General features: G+C 36.2%; 1 protein-coding gene across 2 annotated transcripts; it reads left to right on the plus strand.

Moving 5' to 3' along the window:
* Positions 1-10,459: 10,459 nt before the first annotated feature.
* Positions 10,460-18,828, plus strand: LOC136679207 (C-C chemokine receptor type 5-like). 2 transcript variants are annotated; one of them, XM_066657607.1, is made up of 2 exons: positions 10,460-10,536; positions 16,571-18,828. In XM_066657607.1, exons 1-2 carry the CDS (start codon positions 10,512-10,514, stop codon positions 17,602-17,604), a joined length of 1,059 nt encoding a protein of 352 aa, XP_066513704.1. In that variant the 5' UTR covers positions 10,460-10,511; the 3' UTR covers positions 17,605-18,828. The 2 variants fall into 2 exon arrangements, with proteins under 2 accessions (XP_066513704.1, XP_066513703.1); XM_066657606.1 differs by having other exon boundaries at positions 10,461-10,536; positions 16,568-18,828.
* The last annotated feature ends 1,525 nt before the right edge of the window (positions 18,829-20,353 follow it).

Here is a 20,353-nt window from a genome sequence, read left to right on the forward strand (position 1 = left end):
GTTACATTATGTTTTATATCATTCACATCGGGTGGCAGCCAGGACGGATTTAATCCTGTGGCTTGAGTTTGTTGTCTAATATTCTCAATTTTATTATTAAAAAAGTCCATAAAATCTTTACTGGTGAGAGTTGCTGGAATTAGTTTTTTGGAACCTGCTTGATTTTTTGTAATTCTAGAAAGCACACTAAATAGTGCTCTCGGATTATTTTTATTATTGGAGATCAGCAAGGCAAGATATGCTGAGCGAGCTTTAGTGAGGGCATTTCTATACTCTATAAGGCTGTCCTTCCAGGCAGAATGGAACACTTCCAGCTTGGTTGATTGCCATTTCCGCTCTAGTTTCCGTAATGTTTGTTTTAAAGTATGGGTTTTATCATTATACCATGGTGCGAGCTTTTTCTGTCTTATACTTTTATGTTTAAGTGGTGCTACCTTTTCTAAAGAAGATCGACAGGTATTTTCTAGGTAATCAGTTAGTACATCTAGGTCCATTGGGTCTGATGGAGTTGGAACTGGCGTTGATATTTCTGGGAGGTTTTCTATAAATTGTAGGGCGGTAGATGGTTTTATTATACGCCTTGTAGAATAGCGAGGGTTCTTACATATATTATGGCTAAGACGTAGCTCATATGAAATTAGGTAATGGTCGGAGATTGCTGAGGATTGCGGTAAGATATTAATTTTGTCAATGTTAAGACCTAGTGTCAGAACTAAAGTCTAAAGTGTGACTGCAGTAGTGTGTAGGCCCTGTTACATTTTGAGTAATACCAATAGAGTCTATGATTGAGGTAAATGCCTTTTTTAGTGGGTCACTTTCCTTCTCAAAATGGATATTGAAATCTCCTACAATTATAACTTTATGATTGCACACCGCTAGGTTTGTAGCAAAATCGCTGAATTCTTTCAGAAATTCTAAGTAAGGCCCTGGTGGTCTGTAAATGTTGCATAATAAAAATGTGTCCTTTTTTGTGACCGGATTTGTAATAATAGTGGAGAGAACCTCGAAAGAAGAGAAGGTGTCACAATGTTTAAGACTAATTTGTAGGGTATTTTGGTAAATTACACATACTCCACCTCCTTTGCCTGATATTCTTGGGCTATGTGCATAATTATAGCCTAGGGGGGTGGCTTCATTTAGTGCTGAATATTCATTTGGTCTAACCCACATTTCCGTGAGACAGAAAACGTTGAATTTATGATCACTTATGATATCATTTACGATGACTGCTTTTGAGTTTAGTGATCTTATGTTGAGTAACCCAAATTTTAGTTCTGAGGTGTTGCTGCTAGGTGTTGTGTATGATTTAATATTGATTAGGTTTCTGAAACAGGCTGATTTTGTTTTTCTACTTTTACATTTAGTTCGGGGGAAAGACACAGTCTCAATACAGTTGAGCCTTTTTCTGTTACAGATCTTTTTTTCACTTTCCTTTTTTTCAGTTTCAGACTTTTGGACCAATTCTGCTGTGGGGGGCGGGACATCGGCTGAGATGGGCGTGGTATAATGACTGACAGCATAATGAATAAGGGGGAGGACCTTCCTCTCTGCTGACTATGAGAAATATTACTGAACACTCACGTTATACACAATGTTCAATGTAAAACTTTGACTTTAGTGAAAAAGACAACAAAATGAATAAATGATATTCTACTCACTACTGGTGCACTCAGTGACTTCCTCCTTAGAGGGAATACTCCTTTCAGTATGTGTTAAATTTTATTGGGATGGTTTTTGAAACAGAAAATATGGCACAAACAGCCCCTGTACAATATATTTCACCAGTCACCACAGACTACGTGTCTTGCTTATCTCAGAAAACACAACTGGGGGCAGGTGGCCCAATTGTTGCAAAGATTGCTTAGGGAACATTGCTTGTTCAATTTCAGTGGCTGGCAGCAAAATTGGGGCCAGGGCACTTCAATCCACAACTGAGGTGCCCTTGAGCAAAGCACCTTGCTCTCTGCATGCCAGGGATGGCTGCCTGTCACTCTGGGTGTGTTCACTGAGTATAGTGTACCTAGTGCACACGCTACTGTAGGCTTTGAAAAAGGCCTTCTGTTTAAACGACCACTGTCTCAGGCTTCTGCATTGGATCCGACAGATGCTTTGATGATAAGAGCCTTTGTTCACATAAAAAGTGTATGTGTATTGTTTACCAGAATTCTGCTAAGCTACAGTTGGCTTCTTAAGCATTATTGATAATCTTTCTTAGGCCTTGCAGAGCACACAGGCCAACTCAGAGAGAACCAGCTTCACAATACCACAGTTATATAGTATACAATATATATTATATAGTATTTTGCATTGAAAATCATTATTATTTTAATTTGTGTATTTCCATATTTAATAATTAAGTCAATGTTTTAGCCATTTAGCTCCATCACTACCCAATGTTTCCCTAGCCTTGTTAGGTCTTTTTAAAGTCTGATTTGTCCTTTCAAACATGCCCAGATATTACAGATGGCATGGTGTGCGAAGTTTCCAGTCTATTTTCAGGTACTAGCACAGCTTCTGAGTGTCATTTGAAATGACATGGGGGTTGATTTTAATACAGTGTGGCAACCATTTAATATATTGAAGCCACTAAATGATATATTGTGGCCACAAAATAATATATTATTCTGTAGTCTCATTTTGGGACCTCAAAATATTATCTTGTGGTCTCAAATGTATTTAACGGCTACAATATAACATTTCATATCAATATTATATTGTGCCCTCATTATATTATTTTGTGGCAACGCCTTATTAAAAATAACCACCACGTTACCTTAGGGGCATGTGAAAATAATTACTAAACATTTTGCTTTTAAACATATGGGCAGCAAGGCTTTTTTTTAATGGCCATTTTAGCAACTTGGTATAAGCAACATTTTAGCAACTTTGAATAAGTAACATGCATGAATGACTACAACAAGTTTGACTGCCTACAGATTAAACATAATAGAACACACCATCTGCAGGCTTGAGTATGATCCATTAAAACAAATGTTTCCCGCTCTCCAGTTCAGTGTGGAATGGATATACCTGGTTCTGTAGCAGTCTAGAATAGATTGCATACAATTTTGTCAGAGCAGAAGTTAGCAGCTTACTGGTTGTCATGTTCCGTTAAATGTTGTGTATGAGGGCAGCCTGAGAGTTGTTACAGGAAGTGGTTTTATGGGGGATTAACCAGTGTGAACGAAGTACACAAATCATGTATGTGAGTTAAAGAACAGATTCTCAAGGTAAAATATTACTCCAGTAAAGGTCTTCTGTTTAGATTTTAGTCATCTGTTTAGTAAAAGTACAAAATTCTTTGTCTTTAAATGTACTTATGTATCAAAAGTAAAAGTATCATGATTTTTTTATGGTTCTAATTTCCTATTATCATGTTTGTACAATTCTTGATTAATCAACTAATTCTAACACACTCCAGCTGGCACTTGTTGCTGCTGCATTGACGCTGAACTGGAGAGCTCTGTCTAGGCTAACCCATTTTAACAAAGTGCATACTGTAACCTGATTATGCATTTCCTTTACTTTGATCTAATTTTGTTTTATGCACGCATGAGACAAAAGTAACAACAGATTTCTCATAATGTAGTGGATTAAAAAGTAAGATATCTGAGTTTGAAATATAATGAAGTTAAAGCAAAAAGTCCCAAAAATAAAAATATTCCAGTAAAGTACATATACACACACACAAAAAAAACCTACTTAAATACTGTAAGGAATTACTGCACAGTAAGGAATTTACTTAGTTACTGTCCACCACTGGGATTAACATATGATTTATGGAATTTTCATAGCCTAAGTGTGTCTGAGGTATCATATGACGTATTTGCAATTTAGTAACTTCTTCAGTGACCTGGTGAGATGTGTGCTGTGTAAAAGGTGTTTGGGGACTGATCATGTCAGGGTCTGTGACCATGAGAGCTGCAGTAGCCCATAGGCATGCTGGCAAATATTTCCAAGGTCGTGGACAAGCAAGTCATTGTCCACCGAGTGCTTCTATAAGCACAGCAAACTCCCCTTGCATGTAAGCTTTTGGGGGAAGTCATCTGCATATTGCAGAGCAATAGAACCATTTGAGCAGATGGCTTGAGTCATACACCACAGCAGGAAAATCTATAAAGCCCTGTGGCAAAAGAGTGCAAGGGAACTGGCCTTTCAAGGGCACTACATACTAACATAAGCACAAAAGCTGCAAGTGACTCTCTTAATTTCTCATAAAATATCACACATCTTCTAAAACCATAGGCCAGGGTTGTTTGATTTGTTTCTTTCCAGGCAAAGGCAAAAATTTGTAAAGTGTATTTACCAGAACATTTACCAGTCATAAAACATGATAAAGACTCAAACTCACAGCAGACTCCAATCACTGAGCATACAACCTATTTACCAGGCTACCATTTGGTAAACTGTACAGAGGCACCTGTACTACTACTGAACAAGTTGCTTTTTCTTCTCAAATGTCTGATTTTTCATGAAACTACTTGTGTCTCTTCATATGCTTACATACATAGATGTCAATGCTGCTATTCTCTTTCATTAGTCATATATGGACTGTATACTTTGGCACTTTGTGGTGATAGTTGAGGGACAGTTACTAAAGATCACATCTGTGCGCACACATATTTATTTATTCTTATTTATCTATTATCTATGACACTGCAGTTTGGTTGTCTTCTGTCTTTGCACTATAGACTGACAAGTAACTTCTGTTGTTGATTGGCTTAATACAATGTGATTGACAACACAAGTCTAACATCTGATTGGCTGCAGTCGAAAAATTATTGTCAGGTAACCTGCCTACTGAATACGCCAACTTGTGCTCCAGCATTGCGTATATGGAAGAACTGGGAACAGCTCTGCTTTCAGATAGAACTAATGTTAGCACCACGTTCTGAAGAAACTACAGTTCATTCTCCCTCAACACTATAAAGTAATTAACATTATAAACTAACATTATAAAGTAATTCTTTATTACATATAAATTACATGAGATAATTTCATATAGATTATAAGATCTATATGATCATATAGATATAAGAAACTGTAATTACAGTGTAAGACAAATGAGTCCTTAATAAGCAATTAATGTTATGACATTTTGACTGGACATGTGTTTTTTAAACACTTAGCCCAAAAAGATTCTCCACTTCATATCTTATTGTAATTAATGAATTAATGAATGATTTTTGCATGGTCAATCCAACTTCCAGCATGTGTTTTTGGACTTTGGGAGGAAATCAGAGCACTGAATGAGACTAGCCATAACTCCACAGAGGTTGATATTTTCCTTTTATTATAAATTAATTTCATGAAGACCTTTTATTATAACACTTATGAGTTAAATCTGATGTATTTTAACAAAGCATGTGGTTCTTGGGTGGAATGGACAGTGAGTGTAGAAACAAGGAGGTTAGCATAATGTTATTATTGAGCAGTGAATGTGAAAACCGGATCTACAGCATTTAATATTCATATCTTCTGGGAGGATTGGTATTTGGACTTGTCAGAGGTATCATCTTTTGGAAAATTTCCCTACTGGAAAACACATTGCGAGGAAGGAACACAGTCTGACATTGTTTTGATGCATTTCTCCAGAGTTTTTTTAAGATAACATCCACTACACTTTTTAAACTGGAAATGAAGTTTCTGAAGAAGCCTCTTTCCTTAGCCAAGCTCCTCCTATGTAACCTACTCAAGTATCATAATCTTACTTAGGCAACTGAATGCAGCTTAATAAACACACTTTTCATCTGCAGGTCAGGGCATGTGAAAGGGAAAGGAATGGCACTCCCATCCAAGCATTACTGGATGAAGTAAACATTCATTTGGCTTCCTTTCCAGTAGATGAGTCAAAGTGGTCCTTTATTCCTGTCCTCAAATGTGTTTATAGTTTTAACAGGCATTTAAAGTAACACAATTCCAATGAGTAACTTGAATATGCACACACAAACATGTATAACATTACATTTTGCCACTGTTAAATAGTAAATAGAAATAAAATCTTCTCAACTCCCGGGTCCAAAACAAAAAACTTTAGGATTAATTCATTTCAAGTTTACAAAAGCACATTCATGCTTACCATGTTCTCGTCTTCATTTCTATCATTTTTAAAATCCATTTTTTGTCATTTACCACTGGATATGACACAGTTAAAATATAATAAGCTATACATAATACTCCAGTAAAAGATAACTGTAACCCTTATTTTATTTATTTTTGTGTTGTTTTCCCACATTTTCATAATCAGTAGGCTTTTCTGTTTGGATTAAGTTAGATCCACCAGTCAACAAATCTGTATTTCTATATTGCGCTAGCCGAGACATTGTGTTAGCTAAGACCATGAGGCCTGTCACAGAAAAAATATCTTGACAACTCTGGGTCAAGTACTATACACACCTTCAACAATCATATTGTCACAAGCACTAAATATAGTGTAGTGTCAATATGAATGGAGAAATGGATCTTTTTTCCACAGGAATTTGAAACTAATGGATCTAATTTAAACATGTGAGAGACTTACTCCATGGTATTAATTTAATTCTTAACTTCCCATGAAATATTCTGTGAAAATGTGCTTTTGTGTGTTTGTTTGCTCCATTAGGAAAGAACAGATGTCCTGATAGTTGTATTTCATGCACCTTAAAGGTAGCAGGTTAAGCTGAGCAGCACTTGAGTGGCTTGAATCTTAACGATGCAGTATATGACATTTTGACAGTGAATATCGCACTAGAGGACCAGAATGTCAGACCAAAATAGATGCTTTTTATTTAGCCAAGCCTCCCAACACTCATGGAGTAGAAGAGCCCAATTGTGCTTAACAACATTCATTCATTATCTGTAACCACTTATCCAATTCAGGGTTGCGGTGGGTCCAGAGCCTACCTGGAATCATGGGCACAAGGCAGGAATACACCCTGGAAGGGGCACCAGTCCTTCACAGAGCAGGGGAGAACACACCAACTCCTCACAGACAGTCACCCGGAGAGAGAATCGAATCCACAACCTCCAGGCCCCTGGAGCTGTGTGACTGCAACACTACCTGCTGCGCCACCGTGCCGCCCTGCTTAACAACATGGATGAAAACAGACATTATTTCAAACATTATTTAGCCATCCTGCTCCTTACATTCTGAGAAGAGACACCAGGTCATAATCATGTTGGAGGCCTTTGGCAGCTCTTGGGGTACTTTCCCATCTACTTTGTTTGGTCCAAACCAAAACAAGAAAGTGCCTCAGATCATGGTTTGTACCAAAGGACCAAAATTTTGTCATATATATAATTTGTTTTTTCTTTCTTCAGTGGAGGGATATTTGGAAATGTGAGTAATTAATAGTGCACTCTTCCATCTTGCATGTACTGTGTCTTGTCTCTTGCGCAGGGTAAAACAAAACTTAGGCAGGGCCAGATTTGCACAGGCAGGACTAACATATATGTATGGCTGTTCCATCTATGAAAATAACATGCTGAGAACAACACACAGATGGTATGTGACATCATTCTCTGGGGAAGATGCATGTGTTCCTCTATATATTTATTTATAAACTTTTAAGTCAATTGTGGCACCTTTAATTATTTGCCATTTAGCCAATTCTATGGTGCTTTTCCATTGCATGGTCCCTACTTGACTTGGCTCAGCATGGCTCAACAGGGTTTTCAACCCTAGTCCCTGGAAACTTTTCAATTAGCACAACTCCCATGCATAATGTAATTGGTGAGGTTGCAAAACATTATCCCCACAGGCTTTGAAGAACACCACTATGGGGTGAGTGCAAAATGTTCTACAAAAGCAAAAATAAATCTGCAATTGAAATTCTTGCTCTTAGAATCAAGAATTAAATAAAATCAAAAAAAGCAAAAAAAATATTTTAAAAATATATTTTTAAAAGATACTTGGGTACCTTATTACTCTTTGCGGTTATTAGATTTTTCCCCCATTTGCCTTTTGACAGTCTTTGCTTTCATTGTATTTTTTTTCTGGTCTTTTACTTTTGGAATCTATATGCTTCAGCTTTGTGTTTTTAGTTCTGACTTTTCCAACACATTTCATGGGTGGGAGGTTTTAGAAGAAGGTGTTCACCTTGAATTTCCATTGGTCAGTGATCTTGGACTGACAGGTACTTCGATAAACATCCTCTGGCTTGTTAAAATATCAAATAATATTCTGGACAAACTTGATACTAGTGTGTGTTAATAAATGTGCCCTTGTATGGATTTGACAACACAGGGAATTGTGTAAACCTTGGGAATAATAACTACATTAAGCATGACCATGACATTTTGATGTGAGCTTTTTAAGCTTCGAGTGAACTAGATGTAGTTGAAACACTGACTTAGGGAAGAACAGTAAACCATAAGCCTGAAGCTTTGCTACACCTGATACACATTTCAGGGCTGTGGGCCTGACAAGGTCCCAGAGGAGGTTTATCGAAGTACCTGTAAATCCAAATCAGTGACCTATAGAGATTCAAGGTGAACACCGGTGAAGGTGAAGACCCTCACACACATTTCCAGAAGCGAAAGACCTTACCAGAACAATAAAAAAAACTGGCAAAATGCAAAAAAAAAAAAAAAAAACTGCAAAGAGTAATAAGGTAACCAGGTATCGTTTAAAAACTGTACCGATAATGCTAAGCACTGTCCAATTGACATGTATTTGAATGTTGTTGGTTTTTATTTTCTTTTTTTTTTCTTTGTGTCTAAATGAAATATGGCTCTGGGCCCCAGCTCTCACAGAGCATTAGAGTATGTTAGAGTATATTAGAGCTTTAGAGATGATGCACATCTGCCTCTCTCTGGAATTTTTCCTCTCTGTCTGGTAAGTCAGCACTGGTTTACTGGTTTACACATAATGTTTATTCCGTACTTAACTTGCTTGGAACTCTACCAGTTCAAAATATACATACATACTTAGCACAAAAAGTAAGGAAATTTGTGTTTGGTAGATTATTTCTTTATTGTGACAATGCTTTTTGGCAACAAATCTTATACCGTTGGAAAGCCTGTTCATTTTCATTTTAAATGATGCCACAATTGTAAGGAACATGCATTTATATATATATATATATATATATATATATACACACACAGTCACTCACACACTCACACATGTGGAGTCGCCATTTTTGAGTCGCCAATCCACCTGCCGATGTGTGTTTTTGGACCGTGGGGTGTAACCGGAGCACCCGGAGGAAATCCACACAGACACGGTGAGAATACACAAAAGTCCTCACTGTCACCTGGAGTGGGACTTGAACCCACAACCTCTAGGTCCCTGTGTGACCGTAACCCTAACCCTAACCCTGTGTGGGTTTCCACAGGGTGCTTTGGTTTCCTCCCATGACCCAAAAACATGTTCGTAGGTGTATTGGCAACTCAAAGTTGTCCATAGATATATGTGTGTGTGTGTGTGTCTGGATGGATTGGCACCCCCTCCAGGCTGTATTCTCGCCTTAATTCCGTGTAGGCTCTGGACCCACTGCGATCCTGAACTGGATAAGTGGTTACAGACAATGAATAATTGAATGAATAGATAGGCAGGGTGATTAACGATGAATATGAAGTGTGTGTGATCTTGCACCTATAAGAGTCCACTGGAGAATTCTCTAGAGATAAACAGGAAGAGGCAAGTTACTGATGGTAAGATAGTGCTTAATGGTGGTTTGTGAGCGTGGCAGGCTATAGAGTAATGATGAAATCAATGCAGTAGAGCAAATCCAGTGTTGATGAGTATTAAACTTTTACACTCAAAGCGTTAATTTAACACCAATAGTGTTGATCTAACACTGGTGAATTTGCTGTGTTTTCCAGTTCAGGGAGAAATGTCATGATACACCAGTATGTTTAGTTCAGTATGTTAGGTTTGCATCTTTTTAAACGCGACCTATATCAATATCAATATGAACAGATCTTACTCAAGAATTCACCGGCAGTCAGAAAAGTGCAATGCCTCATATATGCTGACCAGAGGTAAAGACTCATATGTTCCATCTAGAGAACTTTCCTTTTAAATTGAAGGAATAGAAACAGACTGGTGTTTGACAGTGCAATTGTTTGACAGTATTAAATGGTGTTTGACAGTATTAAACAATTTAGTGTGTATAATAGAGTAAAAAGAGTGTATAATATAAAGATATAATAGAATATTTAAACATGAACTGATTCCAAAAATGTATGTCTGGTGCATAACAGTTTTTTTTTTCATTTTTAAATGCAATAGAATATATATAAGTAAAACGTGGGTTACAATATGGGTTTTTTATATAATGAAGATTTATGTCAGGTGTAATATAAATTTGTTAACGATGATCAGATCTGCAGAAAAATATCTCCAGCCAGCGCATCCCAGCCTATTATTTACAAGATCATTCATTTACATATTTTATTTCCTTGATGCAGATTTGAGGCAGTGTATAGTGCAAATATAAACCCTGCCTCAGGGTGTTGCATCTCAGACTCTGCCATGTCATAGTGCTGCCTGTATGGTTTAACTGTCTGCTCTTGTACTTTGAAACATGACCCAGGATCTGCCCCACACAAGTGAGTACAAGTAGTATATTTCCAGTTTTGACTATATATGAAAAATATGTTTTTATGATGTTGTGATTGTAACTCTTTTTAATATTTGTTGTAATTCATTTCATGTAGAAATTTTGCCATAAATTGTATCAAGAAAGTATAAATTGTATCATGTAGTCTTTATACTAAATGATTTAACAACCAAATGAAGCATCAAAATCTAACAAAGTTCTTACAGCATGCCAGCAAACAATGAATTCCTACTAAAATAATTTTTTGGGGTGGGGGGAATGTAAATATAGTTAATATGTGTAATATTTCTTATTATGACAACGCTGGAAGAATATTATATGAAAAACGTTTTTAGGCACAGTTCTCTTAGCTACTTTTATTTGGAGACGTTGTGTTGTACTATTGGCAGATCATTTTACACGCTTCAAGCAATAATAAAATTCTTTCTCAAGGCTAGGCAACTTTTAACATGTACAAAATGTACTCAGTCTCATAAGGTGTATTTTAGGAGAAATACCACATTGATCATTTCCTTCTCATGGAACAGCTTGAAAAGATTTCATATGTTTATTTAGTGGCAAAACAATGGAGTCTTTCTTGAAAAAGGTAAAGTTAATTTAACTTAATACAGATTTAATTATTCACCAACAAGTATATAGGAATATATTTATAAGCTTCTTAGTCTGTTACAAACTAAACAAATTCATTTTTGTATAAAGGAGTGAAGTAAAAAAACGATTATTGTCAGAACATGTTATTTTATGATTTTTCTAAAGCAGTGTTTACATAATTCTGCTGCTGGGAACCCAAGTATTTCATGCCTCAGCATGTCTCATGAAGCAAAAGAAGGCAGGAAATTATGCTGATAATTCCAAGTCCCAAAATGTGTGCTGTGTGTAATACAGTGTGTAATGTTCCATTCACGAAACACGAGCAGAATGAATTTGTGCAGAAATCATTTGTAAATCACTTTTTTTCATTGATATCTGGATACATCAACATGTTCTTAGGTACAAATTAAATTTACACCTGCTCCTAAAAATGCGTAAGGTGTGTGAAATGTCCGAAAACTCTGTGTTGTGAGTGAATGTGAAGAAAAAAGTTTGTTTTTCCAGATGACTTTTTGATTGTATGAATTTGTGAAATCAACAGCACACTTTCTTTTAACATAATGAATTATGACCTCAAATAAAACTGCACAGCCACAAAGAGAGATTTTAAAGATTAAACTAATACATTAACACACAATATCACTATGTACACAATAATGCTTGTTTTTAATTTTTTTTGAACATATAATCTCTTACTTCTCAGATAATAGCTTCATAAATCTCATTTTCTCAGGTGCCTAAAAACATTTGCACAGTAATGTGTAACTCAGCTTTTAGACAGCATAATCTGTCTCATGCCTCGCTATACTTTCTAATAAGTGAGTAAAAAATATACATATACAGAACTGAATTGGGCAGATTTGAATGCACTTCAATAAATTAGATTTTCGCATAAATTTGTTTTGTATTGCTTTTCTGTAGAGATTTTTTGGGCTTTTTTGCGGCGGTTCAGACAACAATTTGTTTTTTACATGTAATAAAATGTAATAAATTAAAAAAAATTACTTGTCTTATTCGGTGCTCAATTTTATTCATTTATTCAGTAATCTTCATGCGCACACTTTGGTATTCATTATTAATCATGATGTCCCTCATACGTGCAGTCCTGTTTGTTTTAGTAAAGATTTTAGCCCTAAGACAGAGACGTAGACGTGCTCTAATAAGGAGGATCTGAGACAAGCTGTTAGTCCATCGGCAAATTCAAATGGTAAGCTGTAATTTAATGCCGTGGCCACAAGGCTACGCTCTTATTCAGAGAGATTACAAAAGGGCTTGTCATTACCCCAACACCTATCGCTAACGCTATTAGTTTTATAGTTACCAAATTTGAATAATTAAAATACACTGCCTGTTTAAATACAAACTTATCTAGAATTGTGTATACTATTTTAGATTAAATTATTATAAAACCCTACAGCAGTAAGTAACATTATTAAGTAGTGTTCTATACTCAAACATCTTTCATATCATTTACTATTACTAAAACAGCACACATACTGTTAACCTACCTTTTAGAAATTAAACTCATATCACTGTTCCACAAGAAAGACAGGCAAACTGGAAATCTTTATATTATTAAACCGCTATGAATTGTGGGATATTAGTCCGTAAGTAGTGTACATCTGTTGTTCACTGGATTTACGGTGAATTGTGGGTAATTATCAAATGTAATATATAGGGAATCAAAGCACTCACTGAGGTTTCGGACAACACTACAAAATGGCCGAAACACTAAGTAGTACACTAACAAGTGAAGAAGGAGCGATTTCAGACACAGCCCTGGGCTTTACACAGCGTGTATATATCTGGCGGATTTATTTCGGGAATACCCATTTCTTCGTATATTACGCACAGTTTGCTCCTGTTTTTACGAAGGTTTTATGAATAAGGCCCATTGTAAGGAGATGGGGTAATCTTGATTGTGTATAAAAGGTTTATATTGCATTGCAGATATATCTCTTTATTGTGAGCATTTTGACGTTAAACGAGCATTTGAAGAGATCCTGATGAGAAATTTGATAGAAATGTTTTTGTGTTTATTGAATTAGGTTTGATTCAGATGTCATTTGAAACAGAAAAAAATATTAATTCAAAATAAAAATTGTGACTTAATTTACTATCAAAATAAGCCTTCTTTCACTAACTTGCTTCCTGCTATTCTGGCCAGCCATGCTATATGACTAACATGCCAGAATGTAACTACTCCTTGATTTAAAGGAACACTAGCTAGTATTTTTACCTCTAAATTACAGCTTCAAAATTATTGTGATGCTTCACTGACCTGTGACCTAGATTTAGAAGTGAATGTAAGTTACATGTAAGAGTCTGTATGAGTTTGTAGACTAAACATTTAGATTTTAGTTTAAAATATAGTGTGGCTAACACAAAACTGACTGCACAATTTGGGGTGAAATACTTCAAGAAATAGCAAAATTTATGCCCTGTATAGTTACCCATTTAATTTGGAATGGAAAGGTCAAATATAAAGATAACTTATACCTCACATCTGTCCATGTAAAGTAGAATAGAAGATCATTTCAGTAGCCTCAAAAATGTCAAATTCTGAAAGAACCAAGCTTTAAATATTGGTAGTTTTTTATTTATTGTTTGTTTTTCTTACTCGCTCTGAACATGAGAGCTGAATTTTTGCTGTATATTACGGCCAAGCAAGACTTTTTTTCTCTTTCAGCAACATCCCTTATTCAATGTGGTACAGATCAGAACTATGAGTCATGCCCCCACTCTTGTTACTCAGATAAGCAACCCATAGAGCTGAACCATATTTTTAAGCCTGTGTGAATGAGATATTAAATGTACAGACATCTCACATGGTCCCGTATACTCTCACCAAATCTGATCTGAAATCTCGGACACAAAATGAATATTTCAGGTGTACAGGGCAACTCACAGCTGCAGAATGACATTATAGTTTAGCAGATATTTTTGCTTTTTACTAATGAATACAGCCTCTTTTAATTTTAACAACCAAATCTCACACATGGCATTAGATTCATCCTGAGATAAATGGGCCTTGATGACTTCAAATGAACAAAACAATTGATACTTTGATACATGTTCGACAAATATATTTGTCTGTTCCTCAGATGCAATGTTTATTTGAAAGTATGTCTGCATTAGTGGCGGATGCTGGTCTTTCAAGGAGGGGAAGCTCAATTTCGGCTTACATCATAAAATGTGTCGGTTTATTTATACGGGTGCACAAATAAGCATATATTAATACGTCATGAATGATCTCCTCATAGTATATTAATACATACATTAATGCTTAATATATCAGGAACTAACAAAGGATATACATTAATGACCACATTACTCATACATAAATCGCCATTAGCAAGGGTAAACATTAAGTATCAACATCTTGTTAATTCAATCTCTTAATTAACACTATGACTTGCCTTATTAATTAACACCTTTGTGGGTTAATTTAATTATTTAATTCATTATTGTGGCCAATAACAACCCTAAAGTCAAGTGACTTTATATAAGTAATTACAAAACTCGTAATAAACACTACATAATAATCACTTAATCACTGCTTATGTCCCTGCCTATAATTTTGCCTACATCAATGCACAAAGATATGTAACACACAGTATCCAAATAGATCCAATATGTAAAGGGTGTTAATTAATAAGGCAAGTCATAGTGTTAATTAAGAGATTGAATTAACAAGATGTTGATACTTAATGTTTACCCTTGCACACAGTAATGTGGTCATTAATGTATATCCTTTGTTAGTTCCTGATATATTAAGCATTAATGTATGTATTAATATACTATGAAGAGATAATTCATGACGTATTAATATATGCTTATTTGTGCACCCGTATTGTAAAGTGTTACCGTAAATTCTACCCTCCGTTCCTTTTTAAGAAAATGATCTGTGACCCTGTCGTACCAACAAGGCGTCTTTTCCAGGGACTTGAATAGTGTCCTCTCAATGGCCAGCAGAGCTAGGCTGCTTAAACTGCCTTGGCCCATGTGAAGTGTGTCCGCTTGTGCTCCCACGGAGCTTTACACCAAATGATCGCTGATTCGCTCATTTCACTGTCAATCAAAAATCATCATGCAGAAGCTGAGTGTCCAGGCCAGCCGAGTCCAGCCCACTGCCCCATAGACCCCCAGAGACGCTGAGCGTCCGATGGGCGGGACAAAATCCAGCATTTATCCAATGACTCGTCTCTTTTCGCTGCACTTCGCTGCTTCGCTAGTGAACTCCGTTTAAAACACAGTGAAACTGCGGGAATGATTGAGAGGAAGGCCGCGTCTTTACCAGTGATAAGAAGCTGATTCTGAACAAAAGTTGAGCGCGTTGTAGTGCATATTTATTCAATGACATGTACACACTACAGTATATATTTGATCACTTATTTTCCCTTGCAGCTTCCCTTGCAGTCTTAGAGCAATCGCCACTGGTCTGCATTAATGTTTTTTGTCTTTATTTCCAATCCATGGCTTGCAGCTGACATTACTGTGTAGAGTAGCTGCCATATAGTTTCAATAATGTGAGCATCGCTCAAACACAGCTCAGACATTTTTTAAATTGTTTTATTGTTTCTGTCAGAATTTTAGTCATCATGTAGCACCATACTCCCTATTTAGCGCAAATCACAGATAATAAAACTAATAATTCTTCACCCAGAATGTAATTAGACACTAATTCGACAGGGAAACTTTATAGCTGATTAAAAATTATTTTCATCATTGTATGAACTATGTGAGTGCAGAAACCATTATTTATAAAATAATATATGAAAAACCTGTGTCCTATGGAGGATTTAGAGAGAAACATTTGGGCTTCTGCAGTATGGAAATCTTTCAAATTTTCAGACAAGGAGAACTCTTTATTGAACCTTAAGCCAAATCAGAGGGATAATTTAGGCAGATTGTCGCAATATAACATTTTCTTCCAAAGCAATTTCAGACTGTTGTGATCAGGTTATTTAACTTGTAAATAGGGTTGAAAAGAATGAGACAAAAGTATGCATGTCTTGTGTCTGTAGTCTTTTACACATTAAAACAAAACAGAAGTGAAATAACACTGTGGCTTGTTTATTATCTGTTTATAAATAACTCACACAGATTGTGTCACAAGAGCAGAGAAATGCATTAATGTGTAACACGTTAAACATTTTCCAATGATAATATGGCTAACAGAGGTTAACACTCTTGTTCACCTCATAACTAAATATTATTGTGGTCTTTACTGATGCAAAGGGTGGATGTGGGTGTTGTAAGATTATCGCCAATGCAGGGAGTGGAGCTGTATATGAGATCAATGTATTCATCATTCCCATCTGTTTACATTATTGCTGCAGCCCACAGACAGTATTCATTAAAAAAAAACAACATGTGGTAATTTGTGATAATAAGATAATAATACTTTTATGTTTGTTTGCCTGCAGCAGATAATTATGAGGCCTACAACAATAGTGGAAGCAATGGCATACCCTGCGATAGCAGCTACATAAAGGTCTTCAGACAATCCTTCCTCCCTACTCTCTACAGCATAATCTTTATTGTGGGCTTCATCGGCAATGGCCTGGTGTTGTGTGTCCTCCTCAAACACCAACGGAGGTCTAATATGCTGGACGTGTGCCTCTTCAACCTGGGACTCTCCGACCTGCTGTTCCTCATATCTCTACCCTTCTGGGCTCACTATGCTGCCACTGGCGAATGGATCTTCGGGATTTTCATGTGCCATGCTGTTACAGCCTTTTATATACTGGGCTTTTATGGCAGCATCTTTTTCATGATGCTAATGACAGTGGATCGCTATGTTGTCACTGTCCATGCTCAGACCACCCTCTATTTTAGGTGCCGGTCATCAAAGGTATACATAGCCTTGGTGTTTTTAATGTGGGTGCTCAGTCTGCTTGCCTCTCTTCCAGATATTATAATGAAAAATAATGTGACTAATGTAACTAATTGGACATGTGAGGCTAATTATCATGATGGCCATTTGTGGAGGAAGTTCAGCTATATAGAGCTAAATTTCCTTGGTTTAGTTCTTCCCCTCTTTGTCATGGGATTTTGCTACTCTCAGATCATCCCCATTTTGATCACCATGAACTCACAGCAGAAACACAAAGCCATCAAGCTCATCCTTGTCTTGATTGTAATTTTCTTTCTCTGCTGGATCCCATACAATGTGGTTGTATTCCTGTACTTTCTTGTTTACACTGACCTGTACAACATAACAAACTCGGAATGGTGTCACCTGAACATTGCCATGCAGTGGACAGAAACCATCACCTTCATTCACTGCTGCCTCAACCCCATAATCTACGCCATTGTGGGCCAGAGGTTTAGGACATTAATGGCTAAGACTCTGAGTGAATGGTTTGCCATTTGCTTTGGTTGGTGTAAACCTCAGACAGATAAAAGAGGCTCTATGTTCTCCACCCGCTCCTCAATGATGACAAATACAACAGTCTTGTAAGCACATAGGGTAATAAGGTTCAAACAAAACTGCACCATTTTAAGTCAGCAAAGCCTACTATACAATGACTAGATCCTTTTCTAGTTAAAGTGAACTAGTTAAAGTATCTGGGATACATTTCAAGTCAGTAAGGGGATTCTATAGCTATTTTTTTTGTTCAGTGGCTTCTATGAAATCAGTAAATGCTCAAATAATAGCAGGTATCTTATGGAGGACACACTTCACTTGTCATCCAACTATTCAGCTCATCCATTACTATAGCTCACAAAATTATTGTACATTAAATGTAATGTGCTGGATATGTGAACTTCATTCATTCATTCATTATCTGTAACCACTTATCCAATTCAGGGTCGCGGTGGGTCCAGAGCCTACCTGGAATCATTTGGCGCAAGGGACGGGAATACACCCTGGAGGGGGCGCCAGTCCTTCACAGAGCAACACAGACACACACACACATTCACTCACACACTCACACCTACGGACACCTTTGAGTCGCCAATCAACCTACCAACGTGTGTTTTTGGACTGTGGGAGGAAACCGGAGCACCCGGAGGAAACCCATGCAGACACGGGGAGAACACACCAACTCCTCACAGACAGTCACCCGGAGCGGGAATCGAACCCACAACCTCCAGGACCCTGGAGCTGTGTTATATAATTACGTTAGAATAAGGGAGGCGCAGCAGGTAGTGTCGCAGTCACACAGCTCCAGGGACCTGCTGCTCCAGACTGTCCCTATGTATTAGTCAGTGCATTCTATGGAGATTATACAAGGGGCAAAATCCCTAATAAGAAGAACAGACTAGACAATTTTGGTCGCACAATGTACATATTGTGTTAGCACTATTTAGCATCATAATGAATCATGATTACAGTAGTGTTGTATCACTACTATTTAAACCTTTAATAAAAAAAAAAGAAAAGTTCAGTGACATTGGTAAAAAAATTATATGCACCTTACTGTCACAAAGACTTGTATTGAATAATTACATATTTGTTCCCAACTTACACTTATGGCAGTTAATAAATTAAAAAAGAGAATCAGAATCAAATGAGGCTTTTTACAAAATTGAAACATTTTCTGTACAGAATAATCTACTGTATATTTTAAAAACTGTAGTTTTGTTGTTTGTGTATTTGTGTATTGTGTAAACTCCATATATTCTACTGATATATGCTGATGTTGAGTAATAAAGAACAATTAAGTATCTGATTCATTCATTCATTGTCTGTAACCACTTATTCCAGTTCATGGTGATTCATAGTAAAATACCTTCATACACTCGTGACATGTGCTCAGTTGCACTATTTCTCATGGCATACCTCCATGTCTGTTACCCAGGTGGGTGGTTCTCTGACATCATGGTAATGCTGCTTGCCAATCAGAACCAATCAAAGTTCTGTTTGCTCATCTCTGATTGGCTAAGTCCAGTGAGGCTACCATATTTATTTGCATAAAGCTGAACTTTGCTGAACTTTCTTGCCACAGAGCAAGTCTCAATTCGCTGCACCACAGACAGTCGGGTACTGTGCGATGCAGTACAGCGCTCCATAAGAACGAGTTAAATAAGTTGCAAGTGAACACAGGCTGTCACTCTTAGCCTAAAAATATTTTTGAAGTTCTATCAGGCTTCCTTTTTTAATTCAAATTTATTTCTGGTCTACAGTTTACAAACAAACCAGTGCAATTATGTAGGTATTGTGAAAATGCTTTCCTTCTCCTCCAAACATGACTTACTCCACAAATTCATGCCTAAAATGTAAATCCTGTGGTTATAAGAGTGAGAGATGTAAACTTGCTATGCTGTTTGTGCATTTTTATGCTTTGTACGCAAAACTGCATCGAGCAAACATGAGCACAGTTCAGGAGTGACTGTACCTACCCATGCTTATAGCAGGAATTTATCAGTCATTTTAAGGCATCTAAAGGTAGAAAAATTATTTATATAATTCAAATAAAAAATTATTCAAAATTCAATGTTTTAATTTGTTATTTTCATAATGTGATTGCATGAATTAATTTTCAATAAACATTTAATTTGCACTATATTGTGTAAAGTACTCTGTTACTGACATATATTTACTCTACATATCCTGGACAACATGCACTGTTTACTTTTTCCAGAGTCTGTTTAATGTGGGAGAGAGAAAACTAGTCCATCCAGCACGTGAATTGGAGTTAAAGACTTCCTGTAGTTCTTGTCCTTACACTAGTATTAAACATACTAATTCTTTTGATGCTATGCATACTAATTCTTTTGAGACTTGAGGAATGAACAATTGGACAAAATGTCAAAGCCAACTTTATTTATATAAACCAATTAATGTACAAGGGCCATACTATAGCATATGCTTTACATTAAAGGGGATAAATGATAAGTATTTATTTTTTCATAATTCATTAATTTCAAAATTTATTCTCTCGTGCTGAAGTTAGCTGTGACTAATTAAAGTGCTGTTTAGGAATGAGAACATGCATACTGATCAAATATATTTAAAAAGAGTATATTTTTAAATTACAAATAAATACATTTTAATATTCATAGTACTATGCAAATGTTCAGATTTCAGTCATCTGTAGCTGTTATAATATAATAAATAATTATCAATACATCATTACAGTATTTGGAAAGTTATTTTTTTATTTCTATTGCATATTAATTTGATATGTTTGTATAAATGTTTATACATTTTATGTTTGTATATATACTAAAATTAAAAAACCCATGTGATTACGAACAAATTT

Source organism: Hoplias malabaricus, chromosome Y (genome assembly GCF_029633855.1).
Source record: "Hoplias malabaricus isolate fHopMal1 chromosome Y, fHopMal1.hap1, whole genome shotgun sequence".
In the NCBI taxonomy this organism is placed as follows: domain Eukaryota; kingdom Metazoa; phylum Chordata; class Actinopteri; order Characiformes; family Erythrinidae; genus Hoplias; species Hoplias malabaricus.

Excerpts from the sequence above, each read along its gene's own strand:
- LOC136679207 (XM_066657606.1), top strand. The coding sequence starts at position 10,512 with ATGACCCAGGATCTGCCCCACACAA. Across the intron at positions 10,537-16,567 it reads CCAGGATCTGCCCCACACAA|CAGATAATTATGAGGCCTAC; the intron begins GTGAGTACAAGT and ends GTTTGCCTGCAG.